The sequence below is a fragment of the Sorex fumeus genome, unplaced genomic scaffold (genome assembly GCF_029834395.1).
Source record: "Sorex fumeus unplaced genomic scaffold, SorFum_2.1 ptg000020l, whole genome shotgun sequence".
Classification (NCBI taxonomy): domain Eukaryota; kingdom Metazoa; phylum Chordata; class Mammalia; order Eulipotyphla; family Soricidae; genus Sorex; species Sorex fumeus.
In genome coordinates, this window is record NW_026606077.1 from 4,639,811 (window position 1) to 4,666,894 (window position 27,084).

Sequence of the window (27,084 nt, forward strand, 5' to 3'; positions counted from 1 at the left end):
AATACATATGAATCCTAAGTAAAAGGGTCATTCAAATTTGCCTTAGTATTTCAAAATTCCTAATTGTAAAAAGAATATTCCCAACAGAATGTAACCCTTCTCTTCTTCTTTTTTTTTTTCTTAATTCCTGGGTGATTCCTTGCTAACATTTCCTTCAGTGACTGAAGTTAGAGAAATACAACAAATGCAGCACTATCACATGAGAGAGCGGGAAAGATTCTTGTCTTGCATGTAGCAGACTGGGTTCAATTTCTGGCACCACATAGGTCCCCTGAGCACTGCCAGGTGTAATGCCTCAGCACAAAGCCAGGAGTAAGCCCTGAGCACCAGAACAAAACCCAAAACAAAACAAATTCCAAATCCGTGCGTATTTACTACAGGACTTTCTCCCTTGTGAAATCTTTGAAGTGTTTTTATCAGTACCAGCCTCTATTTATTGGGTAATGGCGCCCTCTTCTGATATGACTACTACCTTCTAATTTTAGAACAATTGACAAGAAATGGACCTCCCAAAACATTTAGTTTTCCTGAATGATTTTAATTTGGAGATACACAAATAAATATTCATATTCTGGATGTATTAAGAGGGCTGGAGAGAAATTATAGTGGATAAGGTGCTTGCTTTGATTGAGACCAACCCGGGTGTAATCCCTGGTTCCCCATATGGTCCCCCAAGCATCACCAGGAGTAATTCCTGAGTGTAGAACCAGGACTAAGCCTTGAGCGTTGCTTGGTGTGCTCCCAAAACAAACAAAAAAAGATTTCACTAGTGCGTCAAAACCTCCAGGTGAAGGTAAAAATGTGAGCACTTCTGTCCTTCTCTGCAGAACTGTTAAATCAGCCAATTCTTCTAATTTTCCTGCACTATGAGTAAGGCAGGCAGTTTTATCTGTTTTACTAACAAAAATAGTTTGAGTTGGCCTTGATCTTGCCTAGCAATGGCAAAACCACTCCCACTCCATCGTTCATTTTCTCTTAGTACTTCACTATCTCAGTCTCCAATACGTTGTCATCAACTTATAATAGCCACTTTTTTTTTTTAAATCTATACTCAGAGGTGCTCAAGGCTCTGCACTCAGAGATCAATCTCGGTGGGGCTCAGGAGACCATCTGGGGTGTCAGGGATTGAACTCAGGTCAGCTGCATACAAGGCAGGTGCCCTACCTGCTGTACTGTCTTTCCAATTCTACTTGCCTCATTTCTGTGAGAGCCTTTCAGAATGGTTCAGTTCCTCATCTTGTAAGATTGTCCTGCAGATGAAAAATGATGGCCTCTTTCCCTTCTACTTTAAGTGGACTAAACATGAAAGGTCCAGCTCTATAATTAAAGAATGCTCAGAGAGAAGCCAGTTAATAGTCTTTTTTTGGAGGGGGGTCATACTGGCAGTGCTCAGGGCTTACTCCTGGCTCTGTACTCAGTATCATTCCTGGTGGGGATCAGGAAGCCACATGCAAGGCAAGTGCCCTCCCCGCTATATTATTGCTTTAGCGCCCAGTAATCTTTTAATTAGGTAATATACTTTACTGAGCAGAAGTCAAATACAAAGTAAATTTTGTATTTTGCATATAATAAAGCAACAAATTAAGCACCTCAACTCTTATTTTGAGAAAAGATAGTCTGGAAGGGATTGAGTCATCCTGCGGTACTCAAAGATTTCTCTTGGGAGTACTCCAGAAACTAGATGTAGTTCTAGGTATTGAACTCAGGTTTGATATGTACGAGGCGTGCACCTTAACCCCTACACTGTTTCTCCAGATCCAAGTTTTAAGAAAAAGTTATCGTTGACTTTTAAGATATTTGAAAAATATTCTTGAACTATGATTGTATTTTGACTTGTACGTTTTATATTTTTTGCTTTTTGGGTCACATCTGGCATTGCTCAGGGGTTATTATTGCCTGGCTCTGCACTCAGGAATTATACCTGGTGGTGCTTGGGGACCGTACGGGATGCCAGCAATTGAATCTGGGTTGGCCATGTTCATGGCAAACTCCCTACCCGCTGTTCTAGTTACAGTTCCACTTACATCTTTTAATTACTGTCACCTCCTCGGGCTCACCCAGTGGTGCTTAGGATTTACTCCTGTTTCTGCGCTCAGAGATCACTCCTGATGGGCTCTGAAGACCATACATGGTGCCTGGGATTGAATGCTGGTCAGCTACAAGCAAAGCAAATGCTCCTTACCTGCTGTGCTATTTTTTGCTCTGGCCCTTGTCACCCCATATTACTCCGCCAAAAAATTTTACCCTCAGTTAAGAAATCTTGAGATTATTTATAGAGTAAGAAATATGGTGGGGCTGGAGTGATAGCACAGTGGGTAGGGCGTTTGCCTTGCACACAGCCAACATGACTGAATGACTGACACAGGTTCGATTCCCAGCACCCCATATGGTCCCCTGAGCACCGCCAGGAGCGATTCCTGAGTGCATGAGCCAGGAGCAACCCCTGAGCATTGCCGGGTGTGACCCAAAAAGAAAAAAAAATGGTGAAGAAAATGAACATCTATTTGCTGTAATTCCTATTCCCGAGTTTACTATTTGATGCTGATTTAGGGCATATACATAACATAGCACTTTGCTATTTTTGTTTTGGAGTCACAATTGGTGGTACTTAGGGCCTACTCCTAGCTCTGTGCTCAGGTATTACTCCTGGTGATGCTGGGGGACCATCAGAATGACAGGGATTAAACCTGAGTCAGCTGGGTGCCGGGCAAGCACCTTAACTGCTGTACTATCACTTCAGCCCTTTGCCTCAATTTTTTTGTTGAGTTAAGCCACAACTTGGTATTTATAGGCCTGGTTTAATTTACAGTTGCCTTTTCCACTTCACAGTCTATGTTTAGCAGTGAGGGATTTGCAATGAGTTTGGGGATCAGAAAGGCAGTGTTTGTAGAAGGTCTGAAGCCACAGGCCATTCTGAAAGAAACACTTGAGTCTTCTGAATAGGAATAGAATTCTATTACTTTCCATTTTCTCGTCTGCTGCATCACCTCTGATGAGAGACTTGAGTTGCTAGAACTTCATCTCTAGTTTTCTATCATAACATTGACACGTACCTATCTCAATTTCATATGAATTTTTTTTTTTTTGTATTTTTGGATCACACCCTGCGATGCTCAGGGGTTACTCTTGGCTCTGCACTCAGAAATTACTCCTGACATTGCTCGGGGACCGTATGGGATGCTGAGGAACAAACCCAGGTCTGCTGCATGCAGGAAAACGCCCTCCCTGTTGTACCATCGCTTCGGCCCGATGTATGATTTCTGAGCCACCTCCACTCCCATTCCTTCTCACAGCATCCTGTTGTAGTGCTTCAGAGATTTGACAGTGGTAGTTAGGGACAGGGTTTGAGGGACTGCTACAAACAGGATTTAGAAAACAACAGGCTTTAGAGATACTATTCTCTGTAGCTATTCTCTCGATCAGCAACAAAAGATCTGAAATTTTTGCTTTCTAGGACTAATCAAAATCTGACCGGCAGCAACTGGTCATTTTGCTAAGACGCGTTGGGTGCTCAGGCTGGAGTGTTCGCTAGTAAGTGGGTGATGCTGTGCCCCTGCGTCCACATTTCAAGTGGCAGTTGAAAAAGACCAGGAAGAGATAAAGCAATGGCTCTAAAAAGACAGCAAGAAACTATCAGGAAGAAAAGGCCTGGGTTGAGAAAAGCAACCTTATTATCTCTTGTAACATCTTATTAACTCATTCCTACTCTGGACAAACTGGCAGGCTACCCAATGTAGCCTGCCCACACGGCAGAGTCTGGCAAACTCCCCGTGGCGTACCCAATATGCCAAATACCAGTAACAATGATGGGTCTCATTCTCCTAAAGAGCCTTGAATATAGCACTTTCTTAAAAATCTCAGGGCAAGGATGAAGGAGACGTTAGTGGGGCCTGCTCAAGGCAATCGACGAATAACAGGATGGTCGTGATCGTGATCATCCCAGCTAAAAGTAGAAGGTTAATTCCACAGCCGTTAAGTCCTGGACAACGCAATAAAATTGTGTCATTCACTGCAAATAGCATTTGCCGAAAGCATGCCAAGGGGCTGGAGCGATAGCACAGCGGGTAGGGCCTTTGCCTTGCATGCAGCCAACATGGCCAACACAGGTTCGATTCCCAGCATCCCATATGGTCCCCTGAGCACCGCCAGGAGCGATTCCTGAGTGCATGAGCCAGGAGTAACCCCTGAGCATCCCCGGGTGTGACCCAAAAAGAAAAAAAAAAACATGCCGAGTCATTAAAATTTTTTTTCCTCCTTTTTTTTGGGCTACACCTGATGATGATCAGGGCTACTCCTGGTTCTGAGCTCGACTCACTCCTGGGGGCTCTCGGTGGACTGTTGAGATGCCCGTGATGGAACTCGGGCCAGCAGCTAACGAGGCAAACGCCCTTCCAGCTCTAGGATCTCTCTGGCCTCCCAGTTCCTCCTCTTGGAAGCATCTGTGGGTGCATCGCCCCCGATATCCTGGCAGGAAAGCGCAGAGGGTGACTCCAGGCTGCCAGTGACCGTGTGGCTTCAGCCCCTTTTTGTTTTTCTTTTTTGGGTCACACCCAGCGATGCTCAGGAGTTACTCCTGGCGGTGCTCGGGGGACCATACGGGATGCTGGGAATCGAACCCGGGTCTGCCGCGTGCCAGGCAAACGCCCTCCCCACTGTGCTATCGCTGCAGCCCCATTCAGCCCCTTCTTTCCCAGAGGCTCAACTAACTCGACGTCAAGGGCGAGGATGAACCCAAGAACCACGTGGGGAGGAAGAGCTGGGTCCCGGCCTCCCCCCACCCCCCCCAGCCCCATTCCGGGGGTCGCGACTTCGACGAGCCCGGCCGTTAGGCGTTAACGCCTCCGTCCGCAGTGGGCGGGGTGGGGGGGCGGCCCGCAGTTTCCGGCGGCACGTGGCCCCCCCCCGCCCCCCCGTGGAGGGCCCCCCCCCGCCCCGCTCCCGCGGCCGCGACCCCGCCGCCGCCGCCGAAGCAGGGCCTGCTGGGAAGCCCCCTGCCCCGCCGCGGCCGTTGCATGCCGGGAAGCCCCGAAAGTTCTCCTCGGGGCGGCGGAGAAAAGTTCGGCCGCCCCCTCCCCCCGCCCGCCGCTTCATGCTAATCAGCCCGCGCGTCCTTTGTGGCGATTGGCGCGGGCGCTGCGCGCGCGGCCAATCAGCTCGCCGCACGGGCGGGCCCGGCGGAAGCTCGCGCCCTCGTTGGCTGCGCGGTCGCGGCGCCCGGAAGGCGGCCGGCCGGGCGCGGCCCGGACGCTCGACTCCCCGCCGTGCCGTGCGCGTTCCGGAAGTGACGCACGGCCGCGGCCGGGCGGCCGCCCTGCCCCCGCTTCCTTTCGCGCTGCTGCTGCTGCTGCTGCCGCCCGTGGGTGGTGGCGGCCCCGGTGCCCAGGGGGAGGCGGCGGCGGCGGCGGCGGCGGCGAGTGATGCCGGGGAAACTCCTGTGGGGGGACATCATGGAGCTGGAGGCCCCGCTGGACGACGCCGAGAGCCAGAAGAGGGAGCGGCCAAAGGTGCGCCGCGCCGGGACGCGCCTCCGTGCGGGTGGCGGCGCTCGGGCGGGGAGGGCGCCGTCCCTTGACGGCCTGTCAGCGCCGGGCCCGGGCGCCCGGGGCCGCCCCGGGGCCCCCCGCGCCCCTCGGCGGCGTCTGCGGGCCCGGCCCCGCCGCGAACCCCGCCCGCGGGCTCGGACGGCCCCGGGCTGGACCCCGGCGGGCCTCGCGCGGCCGCTGCGGCCCCCCGGCCGGCGCCTCGGAGGTGGGTCCGCTCAAGCCGCGTCGCCGCGCGAACCGGGGTCGCCCCCGCCGCCGCCCCCCGCCGCCGCCGCCGCCGCCCCCCGCCGGTTGGCCCTCGCGGGCCGCCTTGGAACGGGCCGGGCGGGGACGTTCCCCTCGGCCCGCGCGCGGGGGGACGGGGAGGAGCCGAGGGGCCGGTCCGCGGGAGCCCCCCGGGAAGGTGGGCCCGGCGCGCGCCGCCGAGCGGGCTGACGTCCCTTCCCGTGGCGGAAGGGATGCGCCGGGAGGGGACTGGGGGTCCTCGGAGCGCGCCGCTCCGCTCGCGGGTTCCCTCCGCAAAAAGGGAAAGTCAAGACTCTCCCCCCTTTACGGAACGTGGTCGGTCGGGGGCTGGAGCGAGAGCACGGCGGGGAGGGCGTTCGCCTGGCGCGCGGCCGACCCGGGTTCGATCCCCAGCAGCCCATCGCCTCCCCCGAGCACCGTCGGGAGCGATTCCTGAGCGCATGAGCCAGGAGGAACCCGGGTGTGACCCGAAAAGCAAAAAGAACGTTGTCATGTAGATAACGTGGGTGCCGGTCATCTAGAATTTTACGGGACCGATCTACAAAGGTTGCTGCCCCCCCCCCCACCCACCAAAGTGCCTGCGACCCTCCACCACTGCGCCCTGTTTTACGTCTGGGTCCCCTCTTCGTCCCTCTCTGCCCCCCCGGCTGCAGTCGTTGTTGTTTTAAACTGAATTGTTGTTTTTGGTGAAGCAGGATCGTTTCCATTGAAAAATATTCCGAAAGATGCCAGGGGGGCAGAAGACAATGTGATGGGGGGGAGAGAACTCAGGCTCGAAGAAGGAACCATTTCTTTCTTTCTTTCTTTTTAGTGAATCCTAGTTAGAGATCACGGAGGGCACGCTGTCCTGGCCGTGATGCAGGACGGTCCGGTGGCCCGGGCATTCCGCAATTTCTGGAGCCAGGTCCACCTTTCCAGAATGCTTCCTCCTGCCGGATTGGACCCGCCCGTCTGGCCACCGTCCCTTCCTCCTGACCCCTCCTCGGCCCTTCTGCTCCAGCTACGCCTTTCCAAGGATCGTGTCCTGATGGACCTCACAGATCTGGAATCCTTAGAGGGGTTATTTTAATTTGGAATCCTCCCGAAACGCTTTCCTTTCTGTCTCCAAGCCCTGCTCGTCCTCGAAGGTTTAGTTTAGGACTGTTCTGACCACGTTGCTGTATGTGGACGGTGGTCTCATCCACCCCTGAAGTCTTTTTTTCAGTGCTTGAGCACTCAGTTAGCACTCACGTGGTCGTCATCTTCCCTCCGTCCCAAACATTTCCCCGGGATTCTTGAGGAAAGTGCTTTCTCGTCCTCCCTCCCCCATGTTTTGTTGCACCTGGAAATCCTGGTGCCACTCTAGCGTTTGTACTTGTCCGAGTGGTGTTGGATTTGAGCACTCGCCCTTCCAGCTCTCTCTCCTGCCCTCTGACTTTTCACTGTGTTCTTGTAAATTGGTGCCTTTCACTTAGGCCGTTTTCCAGAATTATTTCTAGATCGCCCTTTTGGAAAGATAAAAAGCTATGGAAACAGACTAAAGACCAAGAGAAGTAGAGCTATTGAGGACAGTGATCTGACTTTCACATGTGGATAGCTTTGGGTTTTTCTGTTTGTTTGAACTGTTGGGCCACACCTGGTCTTGCTCCTGACAGGTCCATATGCTAAGTCAGGTGTCTTAGTCAACTGTACTGTCTCTCCCACCCCATTTATTATTATTTTTTTGGGGGGGGAGGGGTATGGTGGGGGTGGCCTTACTCCCGGCTCTGCACTCAGGAATTACTGCTGGCAGTGCTTGGAGGACTGTATGGAGTGCTGGCGATCGAACCCGGGTTGACCCTGTGTGAGGCAAATGCCCTACCCGCTGTCCTATGGCTTCGTTCCTCCCCACCCACCCGAACTTTGATGTTATGTGTGTTGAGATGTAGAACCTGGCCTTAGGTTCTCAGAAGTGCAGTGTGGATAAGGAAGGAAGCTGGGAAGTGTTTATTGAAGGTATGAAAGTGTACAAAGAGAACAGACTGGAAAGTAGTAGAGGAGGAGGGTCAGCCTTTTTTTAAGGTAGAGATATGAGGATAAGAAGGACAGTGTCTTCTGGAAACCAGGGAAATGAAGAGTTTTAGGCACTAGGGATTTGATGTGGAACGAGGTATTTGATCACCTTGGCTCCGTTGCTGGGCTTGAACCTAGAGGTTCTCACTTTACCACGCTTCATCTCCCTGAAGCGCAGCCCTCGGAGCAATTCAAACCCCAAGACTGACTATTAATAGCCTTGTTTTTCTATAGAACCTGTTTTGGGGAAACGAGGGCTAGATCAAGTCATGTAAACATGTAACTATAATTTATTTTTGTTTAAATTTATTTTTATGTTTAATTTTTTTTTCTTTTTGGGTCACACCTGGCATTGCACAGGAGTTACACCTGGCTCTGCACGCAGGACTTATTCCTGGCGGCACTCAGGGGACCATATGGGATGCTGGGAATCGAACCCGGGTCAGCCACGTGCAAGGCAAACACCCTACCTGCTGTGCTATCTCTCCAGCCCCTTTATATTTAATTAAAAAATTTTTTGACCTCACCCATAAGTGGTCAGAGCTTACTCCTGGCTTGAACTCCACCCCTTACTAAGATTTGAGGGACCATCTGGGGTGATGTAGACAAACCCAGGTCAGCTACGTGCAAGACAAGTGCCTTACCTGCTGTACTGTCTTATCTCTCCAGTTTTTACTTCTTTAAAAAGAATTCTTTTTGGGCCACACCTGTGGTTGCACAGTGGTTACTCTCAATTTGGTGCTTGGGGGTCACTTTTTCGTAGTGCTCAGGGTATCCTGGAGTGTTGGGTATTGAACCCTAGCCAATTTCTGCTTCTAGCCGCTGTTACCTAATTAATTTTGAACATCTGACCAAACGATTCTGAAGTGCTGAATTTCTTGTTTTGGCTTTTTGGGCCATACCCAGCAATGGTCAGTGGTTACTCCTGGCTTTGAGATCAGGGGACCGAATGGGATGCTGGGAATCGAACCTGGGTCAGCCTCGTGCAAGTCAAACGCCCTACCCACTGTGCTATTGCTCCAGCCCCCCTTCCCCCCTCCCCCAATTTATATTTTAAAACTAAAGTTTGGGGTTATTTATTTTTTTGATTTTGGGTCATACCCAGTGGTGCTCGTGATTTAATCCCTTCCTCGCAGGGATCATTCCGGGCAGGGTTTGGGGGACTGTATGGGCTGCTGGGGATCAAACCTCATTGGCCATGTACAAGGCAAACACCCTGCCTGCTAAAGTATTGCTCCAGCTCCTAAAACTGAAGTTTTAAAATATAAAACTGGTAAATATATATTTTGATGCATAGGTATTTTATTCCCTATCACCAAAAGTTGCTGAATAGGTGTTTTGTTTGGTTTGGTTTTGGGGGTCATGAGCCGTACATGGTGGTGTCCAGGACCTACTTCCAGTGTGTGGGTCACTTCTTTTAGTGTTCGGTGAACCATATGTGGGGCCAGGGGTCAAGCAGAGAACAGTTGTGCGCAAGGCAAATACCTTAATCCCTGTACTGTCTTTGGCCTGAATAAAGGTAAAAGGTAAAGGCCCTCCCGTTGATCGTCGATTTGCTTGAGCGGGCCCAGTAACGTCTCCATTGGAGACTTTGTTATTACTGTGTCTGGCATATCGAATACGTCACGGGGAGCTTGCCAGGCTCTACCACTCTCGGTAGCTTGCGGGGCTCTCCGAGAGGGGCGGAGGAATCGAACTCGGGTCGGTCATGTTGGCCGCTTGTAAGGCGAACGCCCTATCGCTGTGCTATCGCTCCAGCCATGAATAAGTTTCTTTTTTAAAAATCCACTGAGGGTGCTGGAGAGATGTGCAGCAGATAAGGCATTTGTCTTACTATGGCTCCCGAGCCTGCCAGGAGTGATCCCTGAGCACAGCCAGGTGTGACCCAAAAAAGTTATATTTTTAAGAACTTAAAACTCTTTTCATCCTGGGATTGATAATGTGTTTGTTTTCCCACAGGAGTATGATAACTGAGTTTTGCATGAATTATGTAATTTTGGTTTTTCTTTAACCTATTGTCAGTGTTCAGAGAGGAAACATTATGTGAAATAAACAGTGGCTTTCAAGTTAGGTAGAACTTGATTTTTAGCACTTTTACATGTAGGAGATTCCACGTGTCTTTGGCAAATCTAAGAATCCCCCCGCCCCCCCACTGGTAATAGGGAAAAGAATATAGACTCTCTATCCCTTATTCGAAGTCCTTGGGTCTACCTGTGTTTTGGAATTCAGGATTCTGGGAACTTTTATTTATTTCTTTAGGGGTTTCGTGCCACACCTTGTAGTGTTTAGGGCTTACTCCTGGTGTGCTCAGGGGACCATACGGGGTGCCAGGGATCGAACCCCGTTTGGCCAACGTGCAAGGCAAACTTCCTACCCACTATACTATATCTCTTTGGTCCCTCTGTAAATTTTTATTTTTTTGGGGGTCATACCCAGCAATGCTCAGGGGTTATTCCTGGCTCTGCACTCAGGAATCACTCCTGGCGGTGCTTGGGAGACCATATGGGATGCCGGGGATTGAACCCAGGTCGGCCGTGTGCAAGGCAAATGCCCTACCCGCTGTGCTTTCCCTTCGGCCCCCCTCTGTCAATTTTTAGATGGGTAACATATCTGTGGGGTTTGGGGCCCCCAATCTGTAATTAAAAATTTTAATATTAACTAAATTTTTTTGCTAAGTGGAATAATAAAGATCCTGAGTAGCTTTATATGGGTCCAGAGAGATAGTACAACAGGTAAAACGCTTGCCTTGCCAGTGAACTCCACGTTAAAGTCCCAGCACTCCATAGGTTAGGTTCTCTAAACCCTGCCGGGAGTGATTCCTAAGTGCAGAGCCAGGAGAAAGCCCTGAGCACCTCCAGGTGTGGCACAAAAAAAAAATTAAAAAAACCCAACAAATAGCCTTGCATATGTTCAAGCCAAATTTTGCCACCAAATGAGTTTAGGTACGGGTTTGCCTCCAAATGAGTTATAAAAAAAGCCTTTTGGTTTTCAGAGCTCTGTGGATCTTGGAATTTTGGATAAGGGATTATAAGGTAAAGGCCCTCCCGTTGATCGTCGATTTGCTCGAGCGGACCCAGTAACGTCTCCATTGGAGACTTTGTTGTTACTGTGTCTGGCATATCGAATACGTCACGGGGAGCTTGCCAGGCTCTGCCGTGCGGGCGAGATACTCTCGGTAGCTTGCCGGGCTCTCTGAGAGGGGCGGAGGAATCGAACCCGGGTCGGCCATGTTGGCTGTGTGCAAGGCAAACGCCCTACCGCTGTGCTATTGCTCCAGCCCAAGGGATTATAGACCTATATTTTCTTTATGGGGTTATTAAAAGAATTTTTAAAAAGTTAAGTATGCATTACAAGTTGCTGGGTAGTTAGTCAATACTTTTTTTTTCTTTGAAGGTATTAGAAGTATATAGTTTTAAAATTTATGGATCCAGGATTCTTCTTTTTCTGGAAAGGTGCTAATTTAATATTTGTAGGTCTTAAGGTGGGAAATCAAATACGTCATGGGTAGCTTGCCATTACTGGGCCCGCTCGAGCAAATCGATGAACAGCGGGAGGACTGGGACTGCGACTGTGACTGTGAAGGTGGGATAGAGAGGACCTAGATGCCACGCTTAAGAAAGGATGCTAGTGGGACCAGAGCGGGTAGGATGCTTAGCCTGCACGTGGCCAAACCAGGTTTGATCCCTGGCATTCTGTATGGTCACCCGAACACCAGCAGGAATAACCCCTGAGCTACCAGGTAACCTTTCAGGATAATGCTAGTTTGCGTTTTGTTGTTTGGGGAGTCATGCTGTAACTATTCTAGAGTCTTAAAAGTAGTCCGCATGATACAGGAACATCAGAGAGCTGGAGCACTTGAGTGACATGTGCAGGGCCCCAGGTTTGGCCCCTGGCGCCTTCCGAGCACTACCTCCCCAGCAAAGGTATCAGGAACCAGAACAAACAAAAAGAAGATGGTGAGACTTTTTTGTCAGTCTGTTTTTCCTTTGTTTGCCCCCACAGAGTGACAGAAGGAAGTCAAGACATCGCTATGACTCAACTGAGAAATCAGAAGCAAGAGAAAATGGTGTTGCAGATGACCTGGATGCGCCCAGGCCCAAAAAGGCTAAAATGAAAGAAAAGTTAAATGGAGACACTGAAGGATCTAATAGACTTTCAGATGAGTTTTCTAAGTCTCATAAGTCAAGAAGAAATGATCTGTCAAATGGAGATATTGATGAATATGAAAAAAAATCAAAGCGAGTGTCATCATTAGATAGTTCTACTCATAAATCAAGTGATAATAAACAAGAAGAGGTATGGACACTTTCTGTTTTGCATTTGACTTTATCCTTGAAATATTTCAAGTCTAATTTTACTTCTTAGTTTAATTAGAATTGATTCTATAATCTCATTGTTTAATATTCTTTTGGATCAGAGAACCTGTACAGTAGAAACTTGAATCTTTTCACCTTCCATGGTCTCTGTCGTTGGGTTGACTTTTTCTGGAGGTATATTTGGGAGATAGTCAGATTTTACTTTATTTACCTATTCTTTACTTATTGCTGTTTCTTTACTTACTAGTTTTTGGGCCTGGGGGCTGCTCAGGGATAACTCCTGGCCCTGCACTCAGGAATCACTCCTGGTGATGCTCAGGGATACCAGGGATTGGACTCAGGTTGACTGCATGCAAGGCAAGCTCCTTACCCACTGTGCGATCTCCCTGGCCCTGGTAGTCAAATTTTGAACCTTTGAGTTTCTGATAGTCCTTTCATCTTGCTTATTGATGGCCACCTATGAATATCTTTTGGTTTTGGTTTTGTGTTTTTTGTTTTAGGTCCACACCTGGCTGTGCTCAGAGATTACTGCCGGGGGTACTATGTGGGATGCGTTGGATTGAATCCAGGTCAGCCACGTGCAAGCCAAAGCACCTACCCATTGTACTGCCATTCTGGGCCCTGAATTTCCAATCCTGGGGGCCGGAGCAATTGTACAGTGTGTAGGGTGTTTTCCTTGCACATTTCCGACCCAGGTGTGATCCCCAGCATTCCATCAGGTCCCCCGAGCACTACCAGGAGTAATTCCTACGTACAGAACTAGGAGTAACCCCTTGGACTCATGAATTGACTTGACTTTGTGGAATAAAGTACATAAGGGCTATAGATTTTTTTTTTTTTGCATTCTGTTTTATCAGCTTCTGTTACAATAGTAAATGTATTTTTGGGCCACATGTGTTAGGATTAACTTCTGGGTTTGCTTAGATTCCCAGCATCCTATATGGTCCCCTGAGCACTGCCAAGAGTAATTTCTGAGTGCAGAACTAGGAGTAACCCCTGTGCATTGCTGAGTGTGACCCAAAAAGGAAAAAAAAAGTGTATTTATGGGCTGAGCTTGAGTCCAATAAAGACTTTTTTTTTGCTTTTTGGGTCACATCCAGCGATGCACAGGGGTTATCCCTGGCTCTCCACTCAGGAATTACTCCTGGTGTTGCTTGGGGGACCATATGGGATGCCGGGGATCGAACCCAGGTCGGCCGCGTGCAAGGCAAACACCCTACCCGCTGTGCTATCGCTCCAGCCCCAAAGACGTTATTTTTAAAAAAAAAAAAAAAAAGAAAAGAAAAAATGATCTGGGCTGGAGAGATAGAGTATAAGCAGCTAGCGTGCTTGCCTTGCATGCTGCGAACATTGGTTCTATCTCCAAAACCCCATATTGTTCTCCAAGCATTGTAGGAGTGATTTCTGGAGACAGAGGCAGGACTAAGCCCTGAGCATCACTGTGTGGCCTAAACAACAACCCCCAAAAATAAGCTAAGGAAAATGCATTAAGAAATCTGTTCTTTTAGATTTTAACGTTTTAGGAGGTGTAGAAAATATAGGTCTATATTCCTGGACCTTTTGTTAGTATCTGTTTGAATGCTTGTTTGTGTGGATGCCATACCTGGTAGTTTTCGGGGACTACCTTTGGCGAGGTGCTTACCAGTGTTCTGGGGCTGCTAGGTTGGTGAAGGGAGACTGTGCAGTGTCTGTATGAACCTGGGCCTTCTGTATAGGAAGACCTGAGCCATGTCTGTATTCCTTTGTATCTATAATTTTTTTTGGCCCCATAGGCCCAAACTTCCAGCAATAGATTTTCAAAATACAAAGATTAGGCCAATGATGTTCAGTGGTAATCGCACATCTCACACGCATGCACAAAAGCAGGGGAGAGTGGGGAAATGAACAGGGAAAAAGCACAAGTGGCAAAGTATATTTCGCGTGTGTAAAACCATTGTGTGTAATCTGGTTCCATGTGCCTTCCCCCGTCCCTGCCGGTTTTCTTGTTGGTTGTGGCTAATACCCTCACCCCGGTCGGCACTGCTGATCTGAATTCCGCTGTGATAGCCCCTATTAAAAATACAACTGGTAGCTGGAGAGAATATGGAGCGTAGAGTGCTGTCCCTGCATACAGTTGACCAGAGTTCAATCCCTGGCACCACCTGAGCAATGCCATGAGTGATCTTGAGCATAGGGCCAGAAGTAAGCCCAGAGCACTGCTGGGTGTGACCTCAAACCCAAGATAAATAAAAATTAAATGAAATAGATTTTGAGAAAATATATAAGTAAGCTTGCTATTTAAGGCATTTTTGAAATTAAATTAGATTCCTATTAACTTTTCTTGGATATTAACCTGTACAGCCTCTACAGATTCTGAAGATTTGTTTGCTTATTTAGTAAAACTAAATGTTATATGAGGAGATTATAAATGCCTAGTCTAACATGAACTGCTTTAGTTAGAATCTTGATTTTATTTTGACAGAGCCTAACCCGTGAACAGAAAGAAGGTGCTTTCTCCAATTTTCCCATTTCTGAAGAGACCATAAAACTTTTGAAAGGTACTATGACTTTTAGTGGACATAAAATGACTAAAAAACCTGTATTTTGTATTGCCTTTGTGCCTTTTCTGATATCAAGGAGAATTTAAAAAAAGAAATGACTTCATTAGTTGCAGGTATTTCTACATCATCCTTTTTTGTTTTACTTTAAAGAAATATATGTATTTGTCAGAAGTTCAGACTTTTTTGGGTAACTCCTCTTTGGGTAGAAGTAATGGTAAATATCTCTAGGTGGTATGTCTTTAGGCAGACATTGAGGAACCAGATTATCATTTTCAAATATATATATTTTTAATGCTTGTCTCAAATATTTCAATGAAATCTCATTTTACAGGTCGAGGGGTAACATATCTCTTTCCTATTCAAGTTAAAACCTTTGGTCCTGTATATGAAGGAAAAGATTTAATTGCTCAAGCACGTACAGGAACAGGAAAGACATTCTCTTTTGCCATTCCCTTGATTGAAAGACTCCAAAGAAATCAAGAGACGATTAAAAAAAGTCGCTCACCGAAGGTAACCTTTACAGGGAGTGAAAGGTTTAAATATTACGTTCATGGAAAGGGAAAGGAAGAATTCAGGTTTAATTCAAGTTGTACCCCAAAATGGAAAAGTTAGCCCTATAGCATAAAGTAAAAATTTGGGTCCTAAAGCAAAAATACGTTGCTTTTTAACATAAATCTCAAGCAAAACTAGAGACTGTTTTTAACTATACATGGATCCACGGATGTCTTTGATAAGTGTATTATTAAGCCAGACTGTCTTATTTTAGGATTTTCTATAGAGTTAGAATATTTGGTGATATTTTTTCTTTCTCTTTTTTTGATTTTGATTTGCTTTTAAACATGAAGTTGCTAAGTAGGTACTCATTTTGGTCACATACTGAACTCTTTACTGTTTGACTTCTTTAGATGAGTATTACAGTAGGGGAATTATTAGTCCCTATGTTACTGGGATTCCTGGATAATCTGTTTTCATACATAATAAAGACAGAAAGGACTAATGAAATTTTAGTCTAAACTTTAGCCTTTTTGTAACCTGTTCTTTATAAGATTCCTAAATTGAAAATAATCACTGTAATTTAAACAGATATGTGACTGAAAGTGGTTTATTCTTTGAATGATTTGAATACTATAAAAGTGCGAGCGTAAATCCCCATATGTGATTAAATTACGTATTTAATATGTAATTAAATTATAAGTGGTTTTGGATATGGTTGTCTAACAGGACAAATTCTTTTTAGAGAGTTCTGTTTCTTAGCTGAAATTAAGACCGCAAGCTATATAAACAATATAGTTGCAGTGCTACCTTAAATTTTCATGTGGGTTGGAGAGACACTATAGTGGGTATGGTGTTTGCCTTGCACACAGCCTACCCAGGTTCGATTCCCAGTACTCCCTATGGTCCCCTAAGCCATGCCAGGAGTGATCCCTGAGCACAGAGCCAGGAGTAAAACCTGAGCACAGCTGGGTATGCCCTCCCCTCCGAAAAAGAAGGAAAGTTGTTATGCTATGGGGCCTGAGAGATAGTTGTAAGGGCTGAGCACATGCTTTGCATGTGGGAGGACTGGGTTTGATGCTCAGCTCTACATGGTTCTCCAAGCACTGTGAAAGTGCTCCCCAAAGCGTACGGCTCTGAGTAACTCCAGCACTGTTAGCTGTGGTCCAAAAACAGAAGTTTTTGTGCTAGAAATACTGGAGATTCAAAGATGCTGGGGAGATGTTTCAGAGGGCTTGAGCAGATGCTTTTCCTGCCATAGGCCCAGATTCAGTCCCTGGTACATATGGTCCCATGAACACTGCTGAGTGTGATCAGAAATCAATAATAAAGACTGGAGATTCTAGCTTCATTTCTTCTTTGATCTTAAGCAAGACCCTGAACTTCTCTAATACTTAGTTTTCTCATTGGTAAAATTGGGGTGTAAACTAGGTTTTTGTGAAAGTCAAATTAGATAATTCATGGAAGAAACTAATTCTTGGCATATATTCATTTAACTAATGTGTTTTCTGGGAGGAATTGCGCCAAGGAATTAGTATCCCAGACTGACAAATTCCTGCCTTCAAATGGCTCTTAACATTTTAGTGGGTGAAACAGATAAGAAGCAGATAAATAAAATACAAATATTTTATATGCTGTAAGTACTAGGGAGAAATAATTAAGCAGTGCAAGAAGATAATGAGGTTAGGAACATTAGTGAGGAAAAGGAATTTGGGAAAGAAATCTGATAATGCTGTGCATCTCATAAATTCTATAAACGTTAAAGAATGGAAATAGTAAGGGAGGATTAATAAATATAGGCTATTATTTGTACTGTTTTTCTTTGAGTACTGTAAGATTAATGTTGACTTTCCTGGTTTTAAATGCCCCCCAAAAATTTCAGTTTAAATCCTGACATATCTAGAAAAGTTCTTTTTATTTTTCAAACCTCTCACTCAGGTACTTGTTTTGGCTCCTACAAGGGAACTGGCAAACCAAGTAGCTAAAGACTTCAAAGATATAACTAGGAAACTCAGTGTGGCGTGTTTTTATGGTGGAACATCGTATCAAGGCCAAAGTGAGTAAATATATGTGATAGTACCACAGAAATCCGTATTAAATGAAAGCACAGAGTGTGACAATTATTTATGTTTTACATGTTACTGATAATTTTCTCCTTCCACAGTTAACCATATCCGAAATGGTATTGACATCTTGGTTGGAACACCTGGTCGTATCAAAGACCATCTGCAGAGTGGCCGATTAGATCTTTCTAAACTGCGCCATGTTGTGCTTGATGAAGTGGATCAAATGTTAGATTTAGGTTTTGCTGAACAAGTTGAAGATATTATTCATGAATCTTACAAAACTGGTATGTCCTGATTCAAAATTAGCAATTGTATTAGCAATTATTTTCTCATGTAGAAATTTGAATGAGACCAGTTGTAGTTACTGGTTTTGGCATATCGAATACACAACGGATAGCTTGCCAGGCTCTTCCGTGTGGGCGGAATACTCTCGGTAGCTTGCCAGTCTTTCCGAGAGGGAAAGAAATTTAAGAATTTAAAATTCAATTTTTATTTTATTGTATTCTTTTCAGGTTCTTTGTCTGTTTCTTTTGGTGCTGGGGCTCAAGGCCAAGGTTCCTCATACATGTGAGGCTGGTGCTTTACCACTAGGCCACATCCCTGGCTCTTACTTCTGGTGTGTTTTTATTTATTATTTTTGGGGTTAGGAGGCATACCCGTAGTGCTCAGGGATTACTCCTGGCTCTGTACTCAGGGATTATTCCTGGTGGGCTTGGGGGACCTTATGGGATGCTGGGGATTGAACCTGGGTCAGCCATGTGCAAGGCAAGCGCCCTACCCAATGGACTATTGCTCTGGCCCCTGTTACCAGTGTTTTAACAAAATTAAAATCATTTGGTGTCTAGTTTCTTCTTTAACAACAAAATATTTTAATATACTTTAACTGTTTTTATCCTTTATCTTGTGCATTATATTTATTTATCCAGTATTCTTAGATTGTCGCCTTCCTAGTTTAGTTGTCTTCATATTTTTCCCATTTTCATAATTACAATAAGATAAGATTGTTTAAAATCAAGTTTTGAAATTTTTATTTAAAGATTGGGGGGAATCTTAAGAACTAATATGTCACAGGCTATTAAGAAAGCATTTTTATTCTTTTTTACTATTTAAGATTCTGAAGACAATCCTCAGACTTTACTTTTTTCTGCAACTTGCCCACAGTGGGTATACAAAGTTGCAAAAAAATACATGAAATCCAGATATGAACAGGTTGACCTTGTTGGAAAAATGACTCAAAAGGCTGCAACTACTGTGGAAGTAAGTAGCTTTCCAGCATGATAGATTTTAACTTTTGGTTCATATTTTAAAGTGTGTGGTGCCAAATACAAGTTTTGGTATGAGTGAAGGCCAGGTCTTTCTTTTTGCCTTTTGTCAGTAAGGTGCCCCTGTTTTTCTGTAGCTGGAGAATGAAGGGCAGATAGAAGTAAGGGGGGGAAGTGCTGATCAGTCAGGTCCTGACAAGAGTTAGACAGGCAGCCACAGAAGTAGAGTGAAAATACATTGAATTTGACAAAACCAGGTAATAGATATTGATTAGAAAAAGAGTGCTAGGATAATTTGCGTAAACATAGGTAGAGAAAAGTTATGTCCTCCTTCATACCCTGTGCAAGAAAAATTCCTGGAAACTTTCAGAAAGGCCTTAACTTAATTCAAAGCTGGGCCAAAGAGAACTCAATGAGTTGTAGTACAGGCTTTGTTATGGGAGGTCCAGTTTCATCCCCAGCACCAACCACACAGTCTCCTGAGACTTCAGAGTCACTCCCACGCATAGCAGCTGGGTGTGGCTCCCAACCCCACCCCAGAAAGGACAGTGATGTCACTGAACAGTGTACTAAATTTAGGAAAGGGAAGGCTTTTCCCAAAAAATCAGATACATAAGGAAAAAGGTTGATGATTTTGAATTAATTTAAAAAACATTGGGGGTTTTTTTGCTTTTGTTTTTTGTTTTTAAGGAGAAAACGTACAGGGGCTGGAGCAGTAGTACAGTGGGTAGGACACTCTCCTTGCTCATGGTCCACCTGAGTTTAATCCCTAGCATCCCACATGGAGCCTCAAGCCTGCCAGAAGTGAATTCTGAGTAAGAGTCAGGAGTAACCCCTGAGCACTCCCTTCCCCTCTCCGCAAAAAAAAAAAAAAAAAGAGAGAGAGGTACAAATAAGTAAATTTAAAAATCTGTGGATTGGGGCTGGTGTGATAGTATAGCAGACAGGGTGTTTGCCTTCCACACGTCCAAACCAGGTTTCTTCTCAGACACTGGGGTAATCCCTGAGAGTAAATCCAGGACTAAGCCCTGCCTGAGCATGACCAAATGTGACCAAAATCGCAATTTTAAAAAACAAAAAAATGTTTTGTTTGTTTTTGTTTTGAGTCACCTGGGCCTGGAGAGATTGTACAATGGGTAGGGGGCTTGCCCTGGCTTCTTTTGAGCTCGTGCTGGTCTGCAGGCATAAAAAGGTTGAACACCGTTGTTCTACCGGCGCACTTATCAACGGCTGGTTTACAGTGAAAATGTTGATGATCACTGAGACAGGACACTTTTTCTGTTTGATGTGTATGTAAGTCAAAATGTACTAAATATAGCCCAGAAATACCAACTTTGGGATCTTTTTGGTTTTGGGCCATACCTGACTGTGCTTAGGTGTTACTTCTGGCAGCCTCAGGGACCGCTTGGGGTGCTGGGGATTGAACCCGGGTCAGTCATGTGCAAGGCAAGCGCCTTACCCATTATACTATCACTCCAGCCCCCATTTCTGGAATTAGAAGAATGAATTTGATAAAAATAAAATCACAGAGCTGGGGAGATAATACAGGAGGTAAGGCATTTGCCTTGCTTGTATCTGTGATAGCTGTGACCCTGGTTCGAATCCCCAGCACTGCATCTGGTTCCCTGAGCACTGCCAAGGGGTCACGCCTGAACAAAGAGCTAGGAATAATCCCTGAGCACTGCCAGGTGTGGCCCATAAAAGCAGATGGAGTACAGCAGGTAGGCACTTGCCTTGTATGCAGCTGACCCAGGTTCAACTCCCAGCTTCCCATGTATATGGTGTGCAACCCTCTACTCCCCTCCAGTATCCCCAAGTGCTGAGCCAGGAATAATCCCTAAGCACTGCGAGGTGTGCCCCCCAAAAATAACAAAATCCAAATAAAATGTCAGAATTACACATCCTAGACCACATTACATGTCTCTGTGTAGATATGTATATATTCATGTAAAATTCTAATTATCAAACAAGTTCTCATTTACTTTTGGGAAAGAGTGTGGAATGGTCATAGGAAATTTTAAATATTTTGTGATGGCTTAAGGTTACACTAATTGGGTCTGAGGGCGGCCAGGAGAGTACAGCCCTTGCTGTAGAGTGTAGCCTTGCCTTGTATGTGGCCAAACCAGGTATGAGCCGCCCCCCCCCCCCCACAAATGAGCATAGAATAGCAGTGAATAACCCCAACCCCCCCTTCCTTCCCCCCAGCCTCCCCCTTCCTTCCCCCCAACTCTCCGTAACTCTTAAGTGCAGAGTCAGGAATAAGCTCTGAGCCACCAGGTGTGGATCCATTTTTAAAAAATGGTCCAAGGGATAATTTAAATAGGGTGAGCACATGTTTTGCATGCAGGAGGCCTTGGTTTGATCCCTGGCACTACATGGTCTCCCAAGGACCACAGGGTGTGACCCAGTACTCCTCTCCCCCCAAATTAATAATGTAACATGTATCAGTAAAAGAAAATGAATTAAGGGCTTTTTTGGGGTTTGTTTTTGTCTTGGCGGGGAGGCGATGCTCAGGGCTTACACCTGGCTCTGCACTCAGGAATCACTCCTGGCAGTGTTCAGTGGACCAGATGGGATACCGGGGATTCAACCGTGGTCTGCTGCATGTAAGGCAAATGCCCTCTCTGCTGGCCCCGAATTAAGGACATTTTTATACATGCACAAATCTTGTGTATGTATGAGGTATCTGATCTACCCATCACCAGGTTTTAAAAGTGATCTTTTTATAATTCAATATGGTCTTCATCCTTGCATTTGAAGCAGTGTAATCATGGCTTCATTTTCACAAAACCACAATTGTTAACAGTAGAAAATTTTTTTTTTTTTTTTCTGTAGTGGGAGAGTGGTTGGGCCATGCTCACTGGCATTGTTCTTGGGCAGTTCTTGGCTTTGTGCTCAGGAGTGACCTCTGCTGGTTCTTGGACTATATACAGTACCAGGATTAGAAACAGGGTCTTCAGCATTACAAAGTGCCTTAACCTCTGTATTATTATCTCTTTGGCTCCAAGGGAAAAAAAAATTTTTTTATTAGTGAATCACTACTACAAACTTACAAATGGTTGTGTTTGCGTTTCACTCATACAGTGATGGGTTACCCATCCCTCCACCAGTGCCATTCTCCACCACCAGTATCCCTCCCACTCCCTAGGAAAAAAAAATTTATATCATTAAATATGATACGATCCATGACTCTAGTTGAGTTTTTGTTGTTCTGTTTTGTCTGTTTTGATCTGCACTCAGTGTCGCTTAGGATTTATTTACTCCTGGCTTTTTGCTTAGGGATTAGTCCTTGAGGGATTTTGGGGACCACATGTGGTGCCAGGGATCAAAACAGGTCAGTCATACACATGGCAAACTGCATCTGCATCTGGCCCCGCGTTTTATTTCCTTCTCTCTGTTGTTTGTTTTTGCATTGACTGGGGAATGTACAGACTTCATTTTGAAGTACATCAGGGTTGCATATTTCAGTCACAGTGATCACACACGCTTGGCTGTGTTATGCTGCAGATCACACACTCATACGTAGCACTGAGAATCGTAAATGTCAACGCCTGGGTTGGAGTTGCCTTTCATGCACCGACCCTGGTATGCTTCCCTGGACACTTCTTATGATCCCCTGGGCACTGCCAGGAGTGACCCCGAAGCACTGCTGGATGGGGCCCATACCCCATATTTTCCCCTAGAAAACAAAATAAGACAGACGTCGTTGCCGTTGACTTTTAGCACTTGGGACAAAGCTAAAGCCAGGGATCGCACTCACGGCATGGCCTTGCGCTTTCAAGGTACGGGACCTGCCTCTGAGCCACATCCTGTCCCCCTTCCCCCACCATTTTTTTCTTTTGAGGCAGGGAAGGAGCAAGGCTGTGTCATCGGTATTTCAGTTGATTCTTAAGTTTTTCCTTTGGTGCTTTTTCAGGTTCTATAATTCATATATGTATAAATTATATATTAATTTATGTAAATGTACATAAAGATTTTAATAGAAATCTATATAAACATATGTTTATTTATAGAAATATATATTTATAAATATTTGCATATTTATGAAATTTATATATCTATATGAAAGATATATTAAATAATTGCACATACAAAGTTATGACTTAATTGGTTGAACATAAACCTTGTGCAGGGAAAATAACTCAGAAGTGCTGGAGTACATACTTTTTATTTTACATACTTTTTTTTTTTTTTTTGCTTTTTGGGTCACACCTGGTGATGCACAGGGGTTACTCCTGGCTCTGCACTCAGGAATCACCCCTGGCAGTGCTCAGGGGACCATATGGGATGCTGGGAATCGAACCTGGGTTGGCCGCGTGCAAGGCAAACCCCCTACCCGCCGTGCTATTGCTCCAGCCCCTTACATACTTTTTTTATTTGGAAGTCTCAGATAGAATTCCTTGGAGTAGTCCCCAAATATATATACGCTGGAGCGATAGCATAGCAGTAGGGCATTTGCTTTGCGCGCAGCCAGCCCAGCTGAGCCAGGTTCAATTCCTTTGCCCCTCTCGGAGAGGCTGGCAAGCTACCGAGAGTATCTCGCCCACATAGCAAAGCCTGGCAAGCTACCCGTGACGTATTCAATATGCCAAACACAATAACAACAAGTCTCACAATGGAGACGTTGCTGTGCCCGCTTGAGCAAAATCGATGAACAATGGGAGGACAGTCCCCAATACCTAGCTGGGAGTAACCTAACCCCACCCTCCACCCCCCAAATCCCTCATCCTCTCCCTGTTCTCTTGCCAAAAAAATAGAAGCAAAGAATGTATACCTTGCATGTGTGAAGACCTGAATTCTATCCCCAAAACATGCATGGCCCCCTGAGCACTGCTGGGAGTGGTCTAGTAACCCCCAATACACTGCTGGGAGTGACTCCCACAACAAAACTAAAACATTATATGTGTGTGTATACTTGTATATATATAAATATATGTGTACATATAATATATATAAAAACGTTTTACATGTGCAGTATAATTTTTTTCCTGACCTTTTATCATGAAACTGGATACAATAGGGCTTACTCCTGGCTCTGTGCTTAGGGATCACTCCTGACTGCATTGGGTGACCATATAAGGTGCTGGGGATCAAACCCAGTTTGACCATGTGCAAAGGCATGCATACGTATTACTACTCCTGCCCTATCGTGAAAATTGAGCATAGCAACAAATTTGAAAGGATTTTATAGTGAACACCTGTATGCCCACAAATCAGTATCCTGAAGTGAACGATACTTCTGGGGACTGCTGGAATGTCCAGGGAGGGTGATAGAGTCTCCAGTGCTTTTTATTTGGTTAAAGAAGGTATATTCTAGAACACACAGAGAGAGAAAGAGAGAAAGGGAGTGTGTGTGTGTGTGTGTGTGTGTGTGTGTGTGTGTGTGTGTGTGTGTAAAGGAACGCTAGGCCAAGTAAGGAGGGAAAGCTCTATTACAGGCTTTCAAGTTGGGAGCAGTGCCCGCTAGTGCTATGGGACCACGCAGGACTGGGATTGAATTTAGTGCCTCTCGCATGCAAAGTGTGTGTTCCAGCTTGTTGAGCTGGTAGTCCTTGCACACCTCTGATCTAGATCCTTCCATGAACATTTTACTCTTATTTGGGGCCTGGGAATGTTCAGTGGTAAAGTTCCTGTCTTTCATGTACGAAACCATGAATTCTTTCTTCAGCATTACTTCACAGACTAAGCATGATCCCAGTAGCAACAGTTCATATGTTTCAAAAAACAATATAGCTGAAGTAATCCTACAACAAAGCATGTAAGTGGCTGGAGATGCAGTAGAATAAATAGGTAGGCTGCTTGCTTTGCACACGGCCAACCAGGTTTGAGCCCCAGCATCTCATATGGTCCCCCGAGCACTGACAGGAGCAACTCCTGAGCATCACTAGGAGTGGCCCCAAAAAACCCACAAAAACCAAACATTGTGAGCACTGCAACCAAATGTGTTTGCCTCCTAGTTGCAGTAGGAGTAAAGGATAAGCGAGGGGGGAAAAAACACAATGAAAGTGTCCTATGAGAAGCTGAATTTTTTTTTTTTTTTTTTTTTGCTGTATTTGCTTAATCAAATCCCTATATTCCATCTCTGTAACATCTTAATTTCTGATTAATTTCAAATTGCAGAAATGAGTATGCTTATATATATATATATAACTCTTTTTGGCTATGTAGGGATTGTTCCTGGCAGTGCTTGGAAAGCCAGGCAGTACCAGAAATTGAACCCAGGATTTCCGTGTGTAAAGCATGAACTTCAGCATTTTGAGCTATCCCCTCAACCCACTGCATTTTTTTTTTTTGGATGGGTGCTGGGGGAGGCGTATCTGGTGATTCTTAGGGCTTATTTCTGACTCTGCGCTCAGGGATCACTCCTGGCGTTTCGGGGACCATAAGGGTTGTGGATCAAACCTGGGTTGGCTGTGTGCAAGGCAAATACCATATCTGCTGTACTACTGCTCTGGCCCCTATCCATGCATATTTTTAACTAAAGTTCAGTGTTGGTAATTTTATTTTTTTGGCTTTTGGGTCACACTCTGCAGTCTGCAGTACTCAGGGGCCTCTCCTGGCCATGCATATAGGGGGCATAATATGCAGTGCTGGGGGTTGAACTGTTACTGGATGCAAATGCAATACAAGCACCTTTACTTCTATATTATCTTCCCAGCCCTTGTTTTAGGGCTCTTTCAAGCAAATGCTCAGGGGCCTAGGACCACTCTTAGTATTACTTTGTCAATTGGGTTTGGCAGTTAATTGTTTGGACATAGAGATAGAATGATGCAGGGGCTATTTTTTTTGGTTTTGGTTTTGGGGTTGCTCATGGCAACGTTCAGGGATCACTCCTAGTAGTGCTTCTCATGGAATGCCAGAGATCAAACCTGGGTAGTCTGTGTGCCCTACTCACTGTCTTTCTGGCCTTAGGATACTGCAGCTTCTAAATTTTTTTGTTGTTTTGGGGCCACACCTGGCTACGCTCGGAGATTGCTCCTGGCTATGCACTTGGGGTGCTGGGGATTGAACCTGGGTCAGCCACATGTAAGGCACTCTACTCACTCTACTGTCTTTCCTGTTTCCAGTGCTATAGTTTTTTAAAGATAAGATTCGCATATAGTAAAATGCAAAAATTTAAGTATATTTTTATTTTTATTTCATTTAAGTGTGTTAACTCAGTCTATGATAAGTTACATATTTTCGTTCTTCCAGAAAGTTCCCTCATACCACTGCCTAATCAGAATACAGCCACTGTTCTGATTTTTTTTTTTTAACTATACATTAGTTTTGTCTGTCTGAAAAAATTCTTCCAGGAAGGTCAGTTGGGGACAAGGTGGGGGAAAATGTTAAATTAATTTTTAGTATATTGAAGCATGGAAATCTTTCTTCACAGCATTTGGCCATTCAGTGCCATTGGTCTCAGAGGCCAGCAGTAATTGGAGATGTCCTTCAAGTCTACAGTGGATCGGAGGGGCGAGCAATTATTTTCTGTGAAACCAAAAAGAATGTAACTGAAATGGCAATGAATCCGCACATAAAACAGGTATTCTTTTACTTTTCTTATGTTTGCTTTAATTCAGATTATTGGGATGAATCAGTGAACAAAAATTTTCCTTTGTGGACCAGGTTTGATCATCATTCTTACAATTAATGTTAATTAAGAAAGGAATTACAGCCATTTTCCTCATGATATGTTAAATCATGGTGGAATTCTATCCATTTTCTCGAGGAAGATTTTCAAAACTTTGAAAATGAATTTCTATAGACAAGAGTTGGTATTTTAGAGTTCTTTTATAGAATGAATCACATACACTTACTAATTGATCAGTATACTAAATCCATCTGTTTTTACTTTTTATGGTATTTGGTTTTGGTTTGTTTTTTCGGTCATACCTAGCAGTGCTCAGGGTTTACTTTTGGCTCTGCATTCAGGGATCAGTCCTGCTGGGGCCCGTGGGACCATATGGGGAGCCAGGGATTGAACCTAGGTTGGCTTTGTGCAAGGCAAGTGTCCTAAGCTTCTTACCTGCAGTACTGTTTCTCCAGCTCCTATTTTTACTTTGTTTTGTTTTAGCCCATGCCCAGTGCTGCTCAGGGCTTTTTCCTGGCTCTGTGCTCAGGGATCATAGTGTTCCAGAAACCATAGTAGGTTCCGGGGATCTTAGAAGTTGCCAGGGATCAAATCTGGGTCTGTTGCATGCAATGCAAGCATCCTGCCCACTTACTATCTCTCCAGCCCCAGGTTTACTTTTTTTTTTTCCCCAATCTTTTTGGGTCACACCTGGCAATGCACAGGAATTACTCCTGGCGGTGCTTGGGGGACCATATGGGATGCTGGGACTCAAACCCAGGTTGGCCGCGTGCAAGGCAAATCCCCTCCCCGCTGTGTTATTGATTCACCCCCGCCCCAGTTTTACTTTATTTAGAGAGAAAATTTGAAACATATGTATGTGTTGACAATACAGAATAGTGTGAAGAACTAGTGTTTTACAGCTGCAACAGTGACTTTATATTCATAGTTCTCAAGCCGAGTGGAACTAGGGGCCTCTCCTAGTGTTACTCTACCTGGATGTGCAGGCATGAGTGGTATGATGGTTCATTGTTTG

At 45.2% G+C, this 27,084-nt stretch overlaps 1 protein-coding gene across 2 annotated transcripts in view; it reads left to right on the forward strand.

The window, feature by feature from the left end:
- The first annotated feature begins 5,324 nt into the window (after positions 1 to 5,324).
- The window catches only part of DDX50 (DExD-box helicase 50), a 38,462-nt gene continuing 16,702 nt past the window's right edge, over positions 5,325 to 27,084 (forward strand). Inside the window, exons 1-8 of one of the 2 annotated variants that reach the window (XM_056113396.1) lie at positions 5,325 to 5,504; positions 11,823 to 12,116; positions 14,598 to 14,673; positions 15,008 to 15,186; positions 17,107 to 17,224; positions 17,333 to 17,518; positions 18,346 to 18,491; positions 25,872 to 26,021. In XM_056113396.1, coding sequence (XP_055969371.1) covers positions 5,418 to 5,504; positions 11,823 to 12,116; positions 14,598 to 14,673; positions 15,008 to 15,186; positions 17,107 to 17,224; positions 17,333 to 17,518; positions 18,346 to 18,491; positions 25,872 to 26,021 — 1,236 coding nt within the window. In that variant the 5' untranslated portion in view covers positions 5,325 to 5,417. The remainder of the gene's footprint in view (positions 5,505 to 11,822; positions 12,117 to 14,597; positions 14,674 to 15,007; positions 15,187 to 17,106; positions 17,225 to 17,332; positions 17,519 to 18,345; positions 18,492 to 25,871; positions 26,022 to 27,084) is intronic. The other variant, XM_056113395.1, reaches the window with a different exon arrangement.